This window comes from Corella eumyota, chromosome 1, assembly GCF_963082875.1.
Source record: "Corella eumyota chromosome 1, kaCorEumy4.1, whole genome shotgun sequence".
NCBI lineage: Eukaryota > Metazoa > Chordata > Ascidiacea > Phlebobranchia > Corellidae > Corella > Corella eumyota.
Genome location: NC_137490.1, coordinates 11,907,699 through 11,926,167, shown reverse-complemented (window position 1 = coordinate 11,926,167; position 18,469 = coordinate 11,907,699). Strand labels below are relative to the sequence as shown.

Below are 18,469 nucleotides of genomic sequence, written 5' to 3'. Positions count from 1 at the left end.
ACACGAGGTTTTGTTGCACAAAAAAATGTAATGTTTAGATATTTAAAAAAATAGTAGTGTACAAATAAAAATAGAACTGTAGATTGTGTAAAAACAAATTGTTTTAAAGAAAAATATGCCACAGAGAAAAGTTAAAAGTCAAAAATCATCGCCAGCCAAAAGTCAAGGTATTACATTTCTATTTTTAAATTATTGGTTGTTATAGGTAAAAAAAAACTGTTTTTTATTGAATAAATGCTATTCTCATTGTTTATAATTTTATTTTAAGGTTCTATTTTGTCCTTTGTTAAATCACAACCAAGTGAGAATTTACTTAAGAGTAAGGATGGACTGAAACAAGGAAAACTTGATTGTTTTATGAAACCAAAAAAAGAATTTACCCAAGATTTAAAGTAATTTTTACACAAATAGTCTAATTCACTTTAAAAGCTTTTGCGCAAAATATTTTAATATATATTTACTAGATACAACTATTTAAATATAATATTGAGTGAAGACTATTCATAGTAACATATTCAACAATGTGGTGTAGTGGTAAAAACACTTTGCTTTACCATATAAGGTTCTGGATTTAAACCTCACTGCTCTCATGCTGTAGCGCCCTTGAGTAAGATGCTATAAACAGTATGAACTCCTGCTGAGCCAAAAGTTAATCAGCTTCCAAATTGCTAGTGACAACTCAGAACTGGATCAGCAATCAGGGTAACTGGTGTTACTCTATGTATAGGATGTGGAACATTAAAAAGACCTTCCCACATTAAGGATAATAAACATATATCTAAAAAAAATAAAATCATGTTTTTAATTTTCAGAAAATGTAGCTCTCCATCAAAAAAGCGTCATGATTTTAATCTTCGAAGCTCACCAGCAAAACGGGCAAAAGTAGAACCCACCAAACAGGATCTAAGCATTGACTTAACTGTGGAAGACAACATTAAGAATTCTTTAAAAGACAATAATTTGCAAAATTCTAAATCGTCTTATTTAGAAAAACTTACGCCAAAATCTCAGTTAGAGGAAGATAGAGAGATTGTTTTGAATGGAGTTTATTCACAAAAAAACAAACAACCAAGTAGTCCTGTGCTTAAAATTAATAAACGAAAACGATCGTTAAGTAATAAAAGAAATCAATCGGTTAAAGAGAAACCTAGTTTAAACAATAAAGTTGTAAAGCAAGGTTGTGCAAAAGATCTAAAAACAAATAATTCTTTCAAAATGAGTCTGCAAAAACCATATTGCAACAAAGAAAATCAAAAAACTAAAACTAGTAAAAATTTTAATGAAACTGAAACATCAAAATCTTCTTTAACTGAGGCTGCAAAACAAGCTTTAACTGATGATAATGAAATTGAGTTTGAAGATTTTGATAACTTTAACCTTGATTTGTTAGATGAATTTCCTATAAAAGAAAAGTAGGTTTAATTTTACAAAAATAAATATTTTATTTCTTTATATTTACTTTTATTTTAAACTGTAAAACTTAAAGTGATGTTATTATTTTTTTTTGTAGTTCTAAACTTTGTAAATTATTAATTGAACTATTACAACCTAATAAGTTTATAAATATTTAATATTGAAGGGATTTTATTTTATTATTTGCTAAAATTGTATCTACCAGGTCTGACAATCCACTGTTCAAGCATAGGTACAAAGTCATTGAAGTAGATAATACTTGCAATGACCAAGGTTATGAAGTGAAGAGGTTGCTGGTGGAAAATAAAGGAACAAAACTAAAAACTCAGATTGATTTGCAGGATGATTGGTAAAACTGTTTAGTGCTTTATTATAATAAAAACCATTCTGTTTTTTTAATATTAAGTAAAAATTACTTTTATTATAGACTATATACTTTAATTTGTTTTGTTGTGAAGGTCTATTTAGGTATTTAATTATATTAGTTCTGTAAATAAACTAAGAAATATTTTTATTTATTGCTAGAATTTCTGTTTTAAAAATAAATATATTTTATTCAATAAATAAAATGAAGTTGTTTTATTATTTTATCAAAGCTAAAAAATAATTTATTTTCAAACTTTAGTGCTGATTTGAATATTGAAACTAATGATATTGTCAATATAATCTCTGAAGAAAACACATCGCCTAATATAGTTAGTTCAATGCAAAACTTAATTGTTCATCACCCAGACACATTAATCAGTGGAACAACTGTATCTAATGCACTTGGTTGTGAAAGAAGAGCAATTCTGAGTGAAAGATTTAAGGTATATTTACATATACAGTTATTATTTTATATTGCATGCTGAAAGTAAAGAAGAGTTACAATAGGCTACTAAAGTACTTAATTGCTAAATTTATTTTTTTAGAACACAGAATTAGTTGGGGTTGATGATGTTACGAATATAATGTTGGTTGGGACATTAGCACATTCAGTATTTCAGAAAGCACTTTTATGTGATAAACCAATTACTTCAAATGTGTTACTAAATATTGCAAAATCTACTATAACGGAACCAAGATATCTTAAAGATTTGTAAGTATTTTTTTAGTTATTTTATATTGAACTGTTTTTTTATGTGGTTATGTTTGTAGGCTTTTATGTTTTCAAAAGGGGTATATATGTCTTATTTACCTTTATTTAAAATTTTATCAACAAAGTAAAAAAATTACTAAAAAAAATATTTTTAAGAGTTGCACTTCGAACAACGAAGCAAGTAATTCTTGACGAATTAGCAAAATATATTCCACAAACACAGTCATGGTTAGGCGAATATTATCGAAAAAATGTGACTCGAGGTGTGGGCCAGATGGACATTAATGTTCCTTCACCTAATGTAAATGGAAAACCCTGTCATAAAACTCACAGATTTAAAGCAAGTGTGGCTATGAGTCAGGTATAGTTAAATTAGAAAAAATGTAATTAATTTTTTTTTTATTCTTTTTATCAATTTTTGAAATTATAAATATGTTTTTTACAGGTACGAGACATTGAAGAAAATGTGTGGTCGCCTAGATTTGGGTTAAAGGGAAAAATAGATGTCACTGGGAAGTTTTTGATTAAAAACAATCAAACACATGAAATTTCTGAAACTGTGTTACCCTTGGAAATCAAAACAGGAAGAGATAGCAACTCCATGGAACACCATATACAGGTAATTTAAATTCATTTTTTTTGTGTTGTGTATTAATTTTGTTATATGGTGCTGTTTAACACAAAATTTAATTGCATTTTTACATTAAATTAAAAAACTATCAGGCCACGCTGTAAAGTTTTATATAAATCTGTGTAATAAAATTAATACAATCTTTTCAAAAAAAAAATCATATTATAAAATGGTATCTGGGTGTTTTACTATGAAGCATTGATTTTGGCGGTAATTGCTTCATTCTAATAAAAATTTATAACAATTTTTAAGGTTGCAATTTACAGTTTGTTTTGTGATGAGCGAAGGAATTTGATTGGTCAGCCAGGTTCACTTGCAACTGGTTTGTTGCTTTATTTAAAAACAAACAAAATGTTCTCAGTTCCCCTAAAAAGAACTGATAAACATGGAATGATAATGCTCAGAAATAAAGTGAGTTTTGGTGCTTAGGTTTCGATTTAGTTTTTATACTATAAACTCTTTTTGTAAAAAAGTAACCTTTTTTTTAGTTTTTGTTTTAAAATGAAAAAATTAACCTTGATTTAACAGAATATTTTAAATAGTATATAATTTATCTTTAGCATAATTTTTGTTATAAAACATTGTTTTAATAAAAATAGCACAATGTTACCATTTTAGATTGCAGATTATTTAGTTAAAACAGTGAAAACGGGGTACAGCGATAAAAACGAAGAAATTTATGAGACAAATGCATTTCCAGAAACTATCAAAAACACAAGAATCTGTCAACGATGTTCGCAACTTAGAAATTGTTCCCTTATTTATAGGTATTTGGTGTGAAAATTTTTAAAGTTAATTTTTTTAACAGTTAATGTAAGATACTATTTTGGTGTTAAAATAAAAAGTTTTTTAAGTAATAATATCGTTTAATGTTATGGTAGAAATATATTATTAATTTAATCCAAGTTTATGCATTGTGTTAATTTTTTTGTTTTTAACATATTTTTTGATTTAGATCAGTGGACCAGAATTGCTCAACTTTTCAACCTAATCCTGACTTGTTATCTTTAATGAATGAACAAATAAATCATCTAAGTAAAGATGACTTGGCATATTTTCGTCACTGGATGACATGCACTTTTGTTGAAGCAAAAGAAGTTGAAAAAAAAGAAAAGAAGCAAAGATTTTGGCTTAAAACTTCAAAGCAACGGTATAAGAAGCAAACATTTACTATAACATAACATATTTTATTATCAAAAGACAACTTAAAATCATTTCATTTCTTTGAATGACTAAAAACTTAAAATCATTTCTTTGAATGACTAAAATAAAAAATGGTAATTTTTTAACTTTAAACTTGTAGTCCAGAAGCACCTTATTTTGGTTGCCTAAGACAGGTTTAATTTAATAGTTATTACCACTCTATTATATACAGTAATATTATGCTCTGTGTACTTTAATTTATAATTATATTTAAATTTTAGTTGTGAGATTGGGTCATGTATTAACGAACTCAAGCTTGCTGGTAAACCTATCAAAACAAAGAACTCAAATCGCCTTCATCAAACTTTTAAAAGGTACAATTTTAAAAGTTACAAAAAAGTCTTGAAATAAGTGCTTTTTTCAATTTTAAAATAACTTTGGTACATTTTGACCATTGTAAAAGTTGGATTATGTCTTAAACTTGTGTGCACTTTTTAAAGTTTACATTTTTGCAATAATTTACGCTTAAAGATCAAGCCAGGGAACTCAACCAAGTAAGCCAAATGGTAAGGAAATATTTGAAGTTGGTGAAATGGTATTGATCAATGGTCAGGAACCTGAATACATCGCCATGGCAACTGCAGTGGTGGAAAAAATAAATCAAGATTTTATTACTGTATCTACAGACAGGTGCTTGTTTTAATTTATTTACTATAAGTCTTTTTTTTATTTAAAAAATAACTATGAATTTACTGTTTAAAGTAAAATTACAAAATAACATTGATATTATTAAAACATTTTTATGTGTACAAACTCTACTGACTGTATATTTGTTATTAAAATTTTGTACTTTTGTAGTTTATTTAAATAAAGAGTTGAGTAATTCTGTTATTATTATCAAGTGGCAATTTTTGTTATAGAGACTTTAGTAAATATGATCAGACAATGATGTACAGTATAGATAGACATGTGTGGATGTCTCAAATATCTGTTCAATCCTCACTTGCCAATCTCTCGATGTTAATGGACAATGATGTTCATTGTAACAAATTAAGGCAACTTCTAATTGGACACATGTAATACCCCAAATATTTTTTTTGTTTTGAATCAAGCTACATATTTATGTTTTTAATTTTAAAGTTATTTTCCAATGTAATGTTAAAATGTGTTTACATGGTTCTTTTCTTTTTAGTATCATTATTTAATTTTATTATTTTTAACATTTCTGTTTTATTTTTTGTATTTTAGAATCATTTTTGTATTAATTAAAAGATTTATGTTTTAGTGAACCGACATTTAGACAAGGTTTAGATTTTATTCCACGTTCTTCAAAAGATGAAGTTGCAAAGATGTTGAGAGGATTAAACAGAACTCAGAGACAAGCAATCAAAAGAGTTCTGCTTTCAAATGACTACACTCTTGTTGTTGGTAAATTTTCTGTTCTGTAAATTTCTTCATTTTGAAATTTTTATTGAAAGTTTAAATTAGATTTTAAATTAGTTTAATTTATATGAATTTTAATCATGTTTGCCTCAAATGTAAATTAATAAAAAATACTTAAAATAAGTTTTATTAAAACCGTAACTTCAAGACATCCACACAAATGGTATTAATCTATTGTGCTGCCCATGTATTAATTTAAAAATTTTATATAAGCAGATTTTCAAAATATTTTTTTTGATAAAGGTATGCCTGGTAGTGGTAAAACCACAACGATAGTAGCAATGATTCAAATTCTCCTTTTATGTGGATTGCGAGTTCTTGTTACTTCATACACTCACTCTGCAGTCGATAATCTTTTAATCAAGTTAATTAAATATAAAGTAAGTTAAATTAAGTTGTATTTTTCACAAAATTAAAGTTTTTTAAATTTAGTTTTTGATTTCATTATTTTAAATTATTTTATGATTTAAATATTATGTGAAAAGAGAAAATATTTAAATATATTGTAAATGCTTTGTAAAACACATTAATTTAAACTTTTTCTTTTTCATTTAAAATTAGGCATTTAATGACATTTAATATTGAAGGTAAAGTTTTTGAGACTGGGTCGTAAACCTCAAATCCATCCCACCATTCAACCTTACTCTGAGGAAATATTAAGTGAGGGATTTACTGAAGCCAAACAACTTCATGCCCTATATAACCAAGCGGTAATGTATAGTATTAGCTATATAATCGTCTATTTACTGGCACTTTAATTGAATATCCAAAATGTAATGAGCTGTGTATATATTGTTGAAATTTTTTTGATATGTAAAAATTTATTGGAGTTGTGAAACTAAAATCTACAGACTTAAAGGCTTTGAAAAATATTAAAAATTGTAAATTTAAAAAATATAATTTAAAAAAAATTTACATATTATAATTTAATTTAAATTTATATAACAGCAAGTAGTTGGTTGCACTTGCCTTGCAGTGACATCCCACACATTTTTTGCCATCCCTGGTCAAGGACGAACAATATTTGATGTGTGTATAGTTGATGAAGCCTCTCAGATCACACAACCTGCTTGTTTGTCACCTTTAATGCAAGCAAAACGATTTGTTTTGGTTGGAGATCACCAGCAATTGCCACCACTAGTTGTCAGCACTGATGCAAGGTATACTTTGATCAAATTTGGTGATAAAATGAACAGTGTTTTTCAGGATTTTTTAAAATATAATATATTGTTTTTGATGTTTTTATTTATCTAAGTCGAAAGTTTTATCTAATTCTAACCTACATTTCGTCACCTTTGTCTAATTGTATTAAAACATTTATTAACTTGTTAACCACCTCCCGTAAATCAGGTGTTACTAGTAATGTCTTAAAATTACGATGAAGAGTATTACCAAAGTGAGTTTTTTTATTGTATAAGTTTACCTCTGCTTTGTTTTTCAGAAAAATGGGTGCTGATGAAAGTTTATTCTGGAGACTAACAAGACACAAATCAGCTGTTTGTGATTTAACTTTGCAGTACAGAATGAACAGGTTTTTTATTTTGTTTTACAATTACAATATTTTTCTTTTAAAAAAATGTTTTAAATTTTAATTTTTTAGTGACATAATGGGAGTAAGTAATCATGTAACTTACGAAGGTCGATTAGAATGTGCCAAACCTTCTGTTGCAGTGGCTACAGTAACGCTTGAGCAGTTTTCTGTAGTCAAAAAGGAATTAGATGATCAGGAAGACATAAAATGGCTTCTGCAGTCTCTGGACCCCAAAATTTCAGTTTTATTTTTAGATACATCAGAGGTAAATTTAATGTTTATAAAAAATTTTCTTTTGTAATTTTTTTTTTAATTTTAGAAATCTTATTATGAACAAGAAGTTGACAGTGGACTAGTCAACATTCACGAGGCAGAAATTATATCAAAGATTACAGAATATTTAATAAAGGTAAGTTTTAATCTGACTTATCCACATTGAGGTTTACGAATGTTTTTATATTGTACTTGTTTCAACTATAGGCAGGTTGTAGTTGTAAAGATATCGGGATTATTGCCCCATTCCGTAAACAACTTGCTGCTATTGAAGAAAAAGTAAATTTAATTCTGACATCAAGTAAGTAACAAAAAAACTTAAAAATTTTTCTGGATAATATATTTAAATCATTTTTTCTATAATTTCTCTATATAAAATTTGTATTTAGCTCAAAAAGACAAAGTCGAAATTAACACAGTTGATAAATATCAAGGAAGAGATAAAAGTGTAATTTTGTTGTCATTTGTAAGAAGTAGACCTGATCAGTTAGGAGAAAAGGTGAACTTTTTTTAAATTTTTTAAAAATTTAACTTTTGAAAAGTTTGGTATATATTACCAATTAAAACTTTTCCTTATCAATGTTAATAAAGACATTTTTTTTAATTATAATGTTGATTTTAGTACAAATGCGTTAAAAAATAATGGTAAACATTATTTTTATTTATTTACAGAAAGGTGAATTATTGAATGACTGGCGAAGGTTAAATGTTGCAATCACTCGAGCTAAACACAAACTGATTATAGTTGGTTGCACAAAGTCTTTAATGGAATATGAACCCTGTCAAAAACTTATCAAATATCTGAAAACCAAGAACATGTTGCACACACTTAAATAGCTTAAAAAAGTTTTCTATTTTTCGTATAAAGTTGCATAAATAGTGATTAGTTGTGTAAAATAATAACAATTTTTTAAAGCTTTCTTATTTTTGATTTTTCTCTTTGGTCACCCTAATTACTCATTTCCCTTTTTCTTTTTCTTACAGGTCAAAATAATTAATTTTTATTAATCAAAAAATACAACAGTGTAAATCAAAAATACAACATAGTAATTGCGAAAAAAAACTAACGACATAAATTTAATGAAAAAATTTGATAAAGGTTAAAATATCTGACATTAGACCATTTTTGGCTTAAATAAATAAAATTAATAAACTAAATAAAATATTTACATTTTTGATTATTTTAACACATCCGGGACCTCGGACTCCATTGCACTTTCAACTTTTCTTCTCCATCTGATAAATTCGTCGCAATTTTTGTCGTAACTCAGTCGAGATTGAAGCAAAATAATTGGACTGACTTTAACTGATTGATCGTAGTCGAGGTTTATGTCGCGAAGAGTAATTTTTGAGGCTGATTTTTCAGCAAGATTTTGACAAGATCCTTTCAGTTTGCTGTTCGAACTTTGCGTTAAAACCTAAAACAAGTTTAAATGTGTTTAAATCAAAATCAAAATTTATTTTAAAAACTGTAATCTTTAAATTGCAATGGTTAAACTTAACCAATTTAAACTATTTGTTAGTTTAATTTTGGTTCATTTTTTACCTGTTTTCCACTATTAGTAAAATTTTGGGTCGGCTGTGTAAGCGGTAGTTTAAAAACTCGATCTATTTTTCCGTCTGGCGTTAATGCGTCAGGGTGGTCCCTTAAAACAAATATTATTTTATAACTTGCTTAGCTAAGTGACCACTACAAGAAATACTTTTGTTTCAGAAGTATTTTAATTTTTTCTTTGTCATAAGCTTACCTTGGGTTAGCTACACCGTCCAAAATATTAAGTGGAAGCACAGCTTCACCTTCCAAGTCATTTGTGCTGATGATGTCATGATCAAATGCAGTAAACATTACGTACGTGCCCTCTTGTGCTACATGTTCAGGACTCACTTTAAAAGTAAAACTCTCGTTTTCAAAGATTGGGTCGAGTGTTTTTTTTTGAACAAGTGTCTGGTATGAACGTTGTTCCAAAAACATTATTTTTGGTGCTAGCCTATTAAAAAAAATCAACTTTTTTATATGTTAGAAAGAAAAGCATAAAAAAGATTACCCTATACCGGTCAAGCCATGAAAAATAGAAATAATAAAAATTATGACCAAACTTACTTTACCTACCTTAATTTAACAAATGGGTCACTGAAACCATTAACATCCAAAGGCACTAGATTACTTGCGCTAATTACATCAACGTGTAATTCCTGTTTGTCTCGATCATAATACGCCATAACATTAATGTGACCATATATGGGATTGCTTTCAAGCTTGTTTTGTTCTTCGTACATCTGGAAATTCCAGGTTTGCAAATAAAATGCAAGTTAATCTATAGTTGTTAAAACTTTGGCCCCTTGGCTTTATATACATTATCTACACGTTAGCCTATAAATAAGAAACATTTTTTATGCATTAACACAATTGTTTCTCTAATCTTAAAAATCGTCTATAATATGTCAAATGCCACAGGCGACTCAAGACTGGGTCGGGGTGACTGATGTTACTCTATATTAGGTCGCGCATTCGACCTTCCCTCATCGAGGATAAATATATTTACTAAAAAAAACATATAATTCTTTTGTGTACTATAAGCCTTACCTGCATATAAAACAATCTCATTAAATCTTCAGTTTTAGCGCTTCGGAGTTTTAACTCAGACTGAAGGACCTCGTATTCACTGCAAGTTTGCATTCGTTCCATTGAAATTCCATTTCCATCGGCGTGAAAGAAATCGACAAAGTGGTTGTTTAGTGCGTGGCTAATAAGAAAAAAAATTGCATTTAATATATTCCAAAAAATTAGTTGTACTTTTTTTTTATGTAAGAGTCGAATGTGTGACCTAAACATAGCGTAACAACTGTTACCCCGACCCAGTCTCAAGTTGCCTGTAACAGTTTGGTTATTATAGATTATAATTGCCCGATAATTAAGCTGCTGATTAAGTACTGGCTTAGCAGATTTTAGACCGTTTATAGCGCCATACTCAAGATCGCTACACCATGAAAGCAGTGGGGATTGAACCCACGACCTCATGTGGTGTAGCAAGTGTTCTTACCACTTTATCACTTTTTATAGCTACTGTTTACAAAAAAAGTTAAAAGAGATGATTTATAATAAAAAAAAGGCTATAAACATAATTAGTAAAAGAAACTTTACAATTGTGTTTACTTAAATATTTCTTTTATTTGCTTTTTCATTACCTGCACTGGTAGAAAAAATAGGGGCGAAGTTCAACAAAATCGATGAGTGAAGTTTTATTTAAGCATTGCAAACAAACTCTCCACACGACTTCTAAAATTCTTTTGAAATTCGTCTAAAACCAAAACTTAAATATAAAACTAATTCTACAAAACTATAAAGATTACTTAACAAGTGCTATTTAGAGAGTTTTGCAATTTTGTAAGTGATGTATATAACACGTTAGTATGGCTGACACTGAATTACAAAATACCTTAAAAACCCCCAAAAAATGTCTGTGGTACTTACAATTTAACCTTCAAAAAATATTGGAAAAAATGAACTGCAAAAACCATGTCACCATACTTTTTTATGTGACGTAGAAAGTGCTAAGTTAACGTAGTAATTTTAGTTCTTACCTCACATAGCCAACGGCTGAAAGTAATAACATTGGTATGAAGATATTGCATCAATGGTTGAATAGCGTCATCAGCTTTGGTCTTAAGTATTTTTCGTGTATTTTGGTCTTGCTTGGCATGAAAATCCTTTCCCTCGTTGCATTTAGATAAAGTGTCACCGAAAAATTTAAGGTAACGACAAATATCGGGCTAAAAATTAATTTTTAATTTAACATTAAGACTAACCTAAACAAACTTAGGGTACGTGCTTTAAAATAAAGTTTTATAAATTTGTCTTTTGATTTCCACAAAGTACACAGTTTGACTTACTAAAGTAAACTAGACGACTTACTTTCATTTTTGTTCCAACGATTCCTGTTATTTGTTTGATTTTCTTTCTAGTTCCTATTCTTGAACTAACAAGTAAGTTGTTAAAAGTTTCCATCACTTTCTCGAAGTCTGGGCCATCGACGTGCGAGTCTAAAGTTTTAAAAATAAACTTGGTAAATAGTTCAGTTAGGCAAATGGCTGTTTAAACTCCATTTGCTTTATACTTTGTACTTGAAAATAAAATTCTGCATTATTTACTATATAAGTTATTATTAATGCATCAACTTACCAACATTGCGTGCCAAATGTTCAAAATCCATTTTGGTTGGAAGGTCACCCAAAAAGGCTTTGACATGCTAAACATTAGAGTTAGTTCTTTTTTACATTAATTTAATATAAAACAATGGTATTGTTAATTTGTTTTAACGTTGCTTTTACCTCCAAGTTGTTTAGAGCAATACAAAGTTCTTGAGTGACATCAAATTGTCCTTCGTCGTCAAAAAATCCAACATTTTTAAGTTTCTTGTGCACCATATCGGCATAGAACTCCGTAGCATTTGTCATGTCGTCGGTTAAACGAAGAGCAATAGTGTAAGCATCCACCGGTTCTGGCCAAGCCAAACTTTTCCAAAACGTTACTGAAGTACAAAAAAAATGCATATATAGCTTAGTATTCATCAACCCAAAACATAAAAACTAATGCAAACAAAGCCAAATGCTTTATTTAGATGTGTTAAAAACGTTAATAAAAAAATGTTATAGTCGGTACTAATACGAAGATAGCATAGACGTAAATGCTATATGATTTTTTTTATAACAGTATAAAGATAAAAAAAAGTATTTAAAAATAATTACTTATTCCTGACAAGCAAGCGATACAGTCTACAGCCGAAGATGAATGTTTAACAATGTCGTCCATTCGATTCACTTTGTCTAACTCGACTGCTTTCTTTAGTCTGATCAGTGTTCTGCCATGTGACATCTGTAACCAACGTAGTAAAGTTGGACGGAACATATTTTGAAATTCTTTTATGCCGTTGGCTTTTTTTTCTAACTGAGCTCCGTCTAGTTCGACATTTTCTGAAACTTGTAATACATTTCATGATTTTACTTTAAAAAAATGTTTTGTAATAAAAAAAAAAAAATTACGCAGAATGCTACCAATTTAATATTTAAAAATTTTACGGGTTTAAATTGTAGCTAAATAAGCTAAGGAATAAAATAAGATCAACTTTTAGTTTTTTGTACCTAAAAACAAAAAATCTCTTAAAAAAAATTACCATTTAAACTACTTAAAGAAATCTGGGAGTCATCACAGTTTGTATATTTGACATGTAGTTGCTTTATATCCTTCATTGTAAGGTAAAATCGAAAAAGCATTGCAGATTTAGACTCAGAATCAAATTGGTTAGGATCTACATAAATAATATAAATTCAATTAACTGATATGTAAAGGAGGCTTCATTTAACAGAACGAAGAAAAATGATGAATCCGATAGTGTGATACCGGTCATGACATCGGACTACCAGTCGAAAGGTTTCGGTTTCGAGCCACATCAATGCCAGAATATTCGTCTTTAATCCCGGCATTAACAGATAGCTTAAACACGTCATAATATTACAACCCTTTCCGTTAAAAAACAAAAAAACATATCCTCTTAATGGATATGGAAAAATGAGAAATCTTTTATTTAAGTGGTATCTTAAAAATCACTTTTCTTACTTTCTATGGTGACCAGCTCCTTGTTAACTGGCTTCATGGCTTCAAAGCTATCTTTGGTAAGGTGTTGAGCAAAAATCCCCACAACTATATCCATGTAGTTCACCTCTAAAAACTTGTTGAAAACGTCGTGGTAAACAGTGCGGGCATACAGTAAGTCCTTGTACAATTTCTCACCAAGCTTAATTAAAATTCGAATTTCTTGACCTAAAAACGAATAAATTCGGTATTTGTATGACAAAGGCCTTTAAGTTGATAATTATTGATTTAAAAATCTAAGCTTTTTTATAAAAAATAATTTATTTAAAATTTGATGAAGTTATGACGTTACATGTGTTAACTAACCTCCAAATATTTCTCCATCTTCAGGAAAGTCCGGATTCTGCTCAAAACTTTCGTCTAACAGCTTTTCATAGGTTGCTACGTAATACTCCTTTGATCCAGCAATCAGCGAATCGATAACGTCATTTTTGACATTTATAATTATTTCTGGGTGGTATTTGCAGAGTTGTTGACGAAAGGACAAGTTTTTGATTTTTCGAAAGAAAACCAACAGGCCTCCCAAAACAATAACGTTATTATTCTGAAACAAAAAATATTAAATAAATTTTATTAAAAAATAAATATAATGGGGTCACTAGTTATAAGGGTATTTAGGAATGTAAATCTTACCCTTTTAGAAGAAAAAAATTCTCGGTGATCGACAATTTTTTTCATTTCGTATGCCACTAGCGAGTTAAGGTTTAAAGCAAAGAGCTTAAAGTTGAAACAATCGTGTTCTATGACGTCATGAGAACTTTCCAGATTGATTTTTTTCGATTCGTTCTCGAGCGAGTTTAAAATATTGTGAAAAATCTTTATTTCAGCTTCGTATTTATTTTTCTGTAAAAAAAACAGTAAAAGGCTGTTGACTACAAATAAAATTTTATTCAATGCAATAAATTAGATTTTTAATTTATCCACCTGCTCTAAATGCAAGGTTGCATAAACGTTCCATCGAACTATGTCACGTGTTATTGTTGTTAAACCATATTGATCTGCCATTTCCTTCAACAAAACCTCGGAAATTTTCGGTAATGTTCCATCCCAAGCTTCTAGTGATTCATCATCAGAAGACTGTTAAAACAAAAATATTTACAAATATGTAAAAATACCCTAATAATGTTTTTAGTATCACAGTAAACTCTTCTTGTATTATTTTGTTTAAAGACATGTGTGATATTTAGGATTTTCGCGCATCCTAAATGTTTTCAAATAGACTAAATGTTGTTTGATGATTAAAATGTAATATAAATAAATATATTATACAGGTTAAAAATATTTTAAAGTTCAGTATTTCGATTTTAACCCGTTTACCTAAAACAGGCAAATATTTACTTTTTTAATCTTGAATAAATTTGGTATTGGAATTTCATTAGTCATGACTGATATTGCGTTTATTTTACTTGATTTTTATTTAGGGTATAGGTTATATCGATTTAAATTCATTACTTTTTTTAAAATACTCATGTAGATAGCTACCCAGTAGGCGTATCCACTTGCTTATAGGTTTCCTAGCCTGATACTTTCTTATTCGCGTATTTCAAAATTGTATAAATATTTGTAGAGTAAAGAAGTACAATGCTTTACAAGTTAACGCCCTTGCTATCGTATAATACCTTAATAAAGTGAAATTTGTTTGCTGAGAAATATAAATCACCCTGTAAGGCAATAACACGGTGTGGCTTATATCTTTGCACTTTTCCAATTTGTGCCTTAAGCTTTGTATATAAACAAAAGAGAAATAATAATCCAAATATATTTTAAAATGTAATTAGTTATTTTGTTAAAACAGTTTATTGTTATAACGTTTTCAATTTGAACTTTAACAGTGTGAACATTATTTAAGGCTATAGTTGGTTTAAAAAAGTGTCATTTTATATTTTTTTTGTATCTTTAACTTTAACCCACCGCCAACTGTTTTATAAGCAGCAAATCCACCTACTTGACAAACACGCGCTATTTGAGCGCAGATTGTTTATAGTTTGCTTTCCTACCTTTACATATCTTGTGTGTGCATCATTGACAATGGTCGAATAAAGAGCGGCATAAATTTCGTCTCTTCCATATCTAGCAGCGCGGCCATTGTTGTTCGTTTCATTGCCATTTTCGCGTACTGAATTTAAGTCTAGTAACAGCCTAATACGACCCGACACCTTCTGCAAAACAATGAGACAAAAAATAAGTTAATGGTAGGCTGTAGATTTGTGATAAGGGGTACTGTTGACGCGTACTTGCAAAGTAGAGTTAGCTCGAACTGTAAACCACCTTTCCAACGATTCGGATGGAATGCTTGAAAGGGGAATGGAATTGAAACCCATAAAGTCGTCCTGTTCATCACTTTTCTTGGTTACTGCTTGGGCTTTTTCCTTCAAGAACCTAAAATCGAACAGATACAAACTAAAAATAACAATAATGAACTCATTAGAGTTTCATTTACCATCTACTCTTTGTATAGGTTAAATACGCCATATTAAGCAATCAAAAATGAATATTTTTGATTGCGTGGTTTCGAAACCAACTTCCAAATCTCCAAACTTGGAAAATACTCAAAAACATATACTGTATGATAATGGTCAAACTTATAAATGTATGTTGCGTCATTTTTCGATTTCGTTGTTAAAAAAGGGGGAACTACCGCTAAATAAAAACAATAATGGCGATCATAGGAAATGAGTCAGTCACGTGGTTTCATTGTTTTGCCACCGGGTCACTGAATTAGCAAATCTAAGGTATTTAAGAGTATTTACCTACATTACAAACACTGGATGATGGTGAATTTCTAAGAATCGATAATAATATGAGATAAGGTATTTTAACCACAAAATATCTTCAATAGGGCTTTAATGCAGGTAACTATTAACCGTTTTTAAATACCACAACAATTGGCTTTCAATTACTTAGCTTGGATATATAAGATATAATATTTTCTTTTATTACAAACGATAAAGTGTTCGATATGTTTTAATTGCGCCAGATAAAAATCAACTTTTAACGACTTTTGTTTTTGAAACAATTTACACACACCTTATCATGACAACTATCTTTTTCTTCTTTTTTTTTTAACATTTAAAATTGTGGTTTAAAGGGCAGAAAGGCTGGCTTATACCTATCACCACTTCTAATCAGCGCCGTGTAAATACCTTAAAATAAGCACATGCTGATTAAATATTGATCAGCCGTAAGTAAACGCATATGAACACATTTCAACCTTAAAACAACATTGTGTTATGTTACTTTTTATTGCTAAACTCTTACAAAAAGGGGGTTATTTTTATTTTAAATAAAAGTCGTTACCTTCCTGCACCCCTCATTCCCCTAACTCTTTTTGTGTTGTCGTTATCGTCATCGTGGTCCCATATTTGAAGTTGCAAATATCCATTCTTGACATCGTCACGTGTTACAGTTAGTTCAACAGTTTCATTCCAAACTGGGTTCAGAGTTGATTCCTTGTAACTTGTCTGTCTGACAGCATTTTCGCTTTTCTGTAAATTTGTAAAACTACTTCCTTGAACTATTCCGACAACACAGTATGGGTCGGACGAACCGTCGACATCTTTTGGGGCCAAGTTTTCGGCTTTTTGAACTGTTATTTTGAGCATGCAATTTTGTGACTGAACATGGCCAAAAGCCTTATCAATCTCCGCTGTTTGTTTTGAGGCTGAGGGTTTAAGCAACATTTGGATGTGGTCAAGTAACTGGTTTTCACTGATATCCTTGGCCTGTGTTTCCAGTCTACCAACTGCAACCTCTACTGCACTTTTGTGCAATTCTTTTTGAAATTCTTGACGTTTAAGAAGCTCTGCCATTGCTCCTGGCTTGGTAAAGTCAATGTCATTTTCATGTTTTCCCCTTGTTCTGGCAAGTTTTCGCCTTCTATCCATAGTTAAGTTAAAACCTAGTTTATATTTCTAACTGATGTAACTCTAACTCTATTTAGCCTATTAGTAATGGTTCTAAAAACGCACAAAAATGTACATATTTAAAAATATGTAAAGCATAAAATTAAAACATATGTGCTGACTGGTATTTGCTAATTAAATTAAAGCAGTCACTTTTTCATTTACATCGTTGCATCACAATCCAACATTAAAAACAGGCTTATTGACTTTATTACATCATACACCAGCAATACGAACCAATAAATAAATATTACTAATTACAAAATAGTACTATAAAACATAATATACTAAAATCGTTTTCATATAAATTTATTTATAGACAAATCTTGCTTTATATTATTGTTAGTGTTTGGGCTATAAATATCCTGTCACTGTGCATATAGCTTAAGTAACGATAGACTGGTCCACTTTAGAATAATAACAGTATAGCACCCATGCCATACCCATTTCAATTTAAACCTAAACAATACTTAAATATCTATGTATGTGCTCAAAGATTGACTTGTTTTACTTTTTAAATTTGGTATAATCTAGGTCACAGCTAATTTCGTATAAATCGGTAAGTAACGTGATGTGGCTAATAAGACTGACGGTGGTGTTTGCGTACTTACTTATTAACTAAATTAAAATTCAGTTATTAAGAAATCTAAATACCAAATTCCACAAATTCTTAAAACTAGCCTTTTTATTTTTGTATGTTATGCGTAGGCCCAGCACTAAACTTCCTTTAATAGCTAGCAAGCATTTATAATTTTTCTTTCAGTGTTTACATTGTTAATAGAATACTTTTCTTGTAGAGTCAATAGTTATATGAACAACTAACTTTGATTAAAAACTATAAAAATATTTTTTCTCTTTATACTCGGTTCTATTTACACATGGTCCAGTGAACATTAAAACAGTCATGGCTGTTTTGGTACAAACCAAGGCAAGTTACCTATATTAAAGCGTCCGAATACTACGCAGTAGTGCTAATAAGCTTACGTATAATGACTTACGGCTGACTAACTTCCGTATAAAACTTTCAGAGCCCGTGTTATTGGCGTATTAAACTTTATTTATTAACATCCTTCCGTTTTCCTAAGGCGGGTCTGTTGCCTTAAAGTGAATGACTGATTGTTATGTCATACGTGGTGGTTACACTTGCTAAAGTCTATAACTATGCATACTATCTGTGTTTCGCCTTGTCATTCCTGTAAAGATAAAGCTCACATATTTCCCATTCCTAATACTTTAAAGTCTACACAGACGTATGTTTATGTTTTTGGCTAAGAAACACCTATATTTAGAATATTAATAATACAATATATTGCTACCGAAAAAGTAACCTACTGATTTGAATATTACAAACTGTCTGAAGTCACCCTTAATATATTTTGTAGACATTTTTGTCTTGGATTCTATT

At 29.5% G+C, this 18,469-nt stretch overlaps 2 protein-coding genes across 4 annotated transcripts; one reads left to right on the top strand and one right to left on the bottom strand.

Moving 5' to 3' along the window:
• The first annotated feature begins 9 nt into the window (after positions 1-9).
• Positions 10-8,655, top strand: LOC145764152 (DNA replication ATP-dependent helicase/nuclease DNA2-like). The gene is made up of 24 exons (XM_082575745.1): positions 10-167; positions 269-392; positions 813-1,412; positions 1,619-1,762; positions 2,039-2,222; positions 2,325-2,491; positions 2,648-2,852; positions 2,937-3,110; positions 3,375-3,533; positions 3,741-3,889; positions 4,078-4,272; positions 4,547-4,639; positions 4,797-4,955; positions 5,186-5,341; positions 5,551-5,693; positions 5,952-6,088; positions 6,296-6,418; positions 6,657-6,868; positions 7,150-7,239; positions 7,309-7,504; positions 7,559-7,648; positions 7,720-7,813; positions 7,902-8,011; positions 8,185-8,655. Exons 1-24 carry the CDS (start codon positions 116-118, stop codon positions 8,347-8,349), a joined length of 3,921 nt encoding a protein of 1,306 aa, XP_082431871.1. The 5' UTR covers positions 10-115; the 3' UTR covers positions 8,350-8,655.
• Positions 8,478-17,103, bottom strand: LOC145764154 (BAI1-associated protein 3-like). Of its 3 annotated transcripts, none has more exons than XM_082575746.1 (19): positions 16,460-17,103; positions 15,397-15,541; positions 15,160-15,321; positions 14,087-14,239; positions 13,796-14,005; positions 13,469-13,706; positions 13,127-13,330; positions 12,684-12,818; positions 12,259-12,489; positions 11,842-12,041; positions 11,693-11,759; positions 11,426-11,553; positions 11,095-11,283; positions 10,699-10,811; positions 10,097-10,256; positions 9,623-9,789; positions 9,261-9,500; positions 9,059-9,158; positions 8,478-8,930 (listed from the first exon to the last, which is right to left on the bottom strand). In XM_082575746.1, the coding sequence occupies exons 1-19, from the start codon at positions 17,044-17,046 to the stop codon at positions 8,691-8,693; spliced, it is 3,669 nt and encodes a 1,222-aa protein (XP_082431872.1). In that variant the 5' UTR covers positions 17,047-17,103; the 3' UTR covers positions 8,478-8,690. The 3 variants fall into 3 exon arrangements, with proteins under 3 accessions (XP_082431872.1, XP_082431873.1, XP_082431874.1); XM_082575747.1 differs by having other exon boundaries at positions 12,259-12,483; XM_082575748.1 differs by lacking the exon at positions 16,460-17,103 and adding an exon at positions 16,190-16,212.
• Between the last annotated feature and the right edge of the window lie 1,366 nt (positions 17,104-18,469).

What these genes read in the sequence shown, in the direction of transcription:
- LOC145764154 (XM_082575746.1), bottom strand. Translation starts at nt 17,046, where the DNA reads ATGGATAGAAGGCGAAAACTTGCCAGAACAAGGGGAAAACATGAAAAT. An exon ending in AATTTTTTTCTTCTAAAAGG is followed by an intron (nt 13,707 to 13,795) that starts GTAAGATTTACA and finishes TTTTTGTTTCAG; the next exon opens with AATAATAACGTTATTGTTTT. An exon ending in TATTTTTTCTACCAGTGCAG is followed by an intron (nt 10,257 to 10,698) that starts GTAATGAAAAAG and finishes TTTTCTTATTAG; the next exon opens with CCACGCACTAAACAACCACT.
- LOC145764152 (XM_082575745.1), top strand. Translation starts at nt 116, where the DNA reads ATGCCACAGAGAAAAGTTAAAAGTCAAAAATCATCGCCAGCCAAAAGT. An exon ending in CAACTTCTAATTGGACACAT is followed by an intron (nt 5,342 to 5,550) that starts GTAATACCCCAA and finishes TTTATGTTTTAG; the next exon opens with TGAACCGACATTTAGACAAG. An exon ending in TTGCAGTACAGAATGAACAG is followed by an intron (nt 7,240 to 7,308) that starts GTTTTTTATTTT and finishes TTAATTTTTTAG; the next exon opens with TGACATAATGGGAGTAAGTA.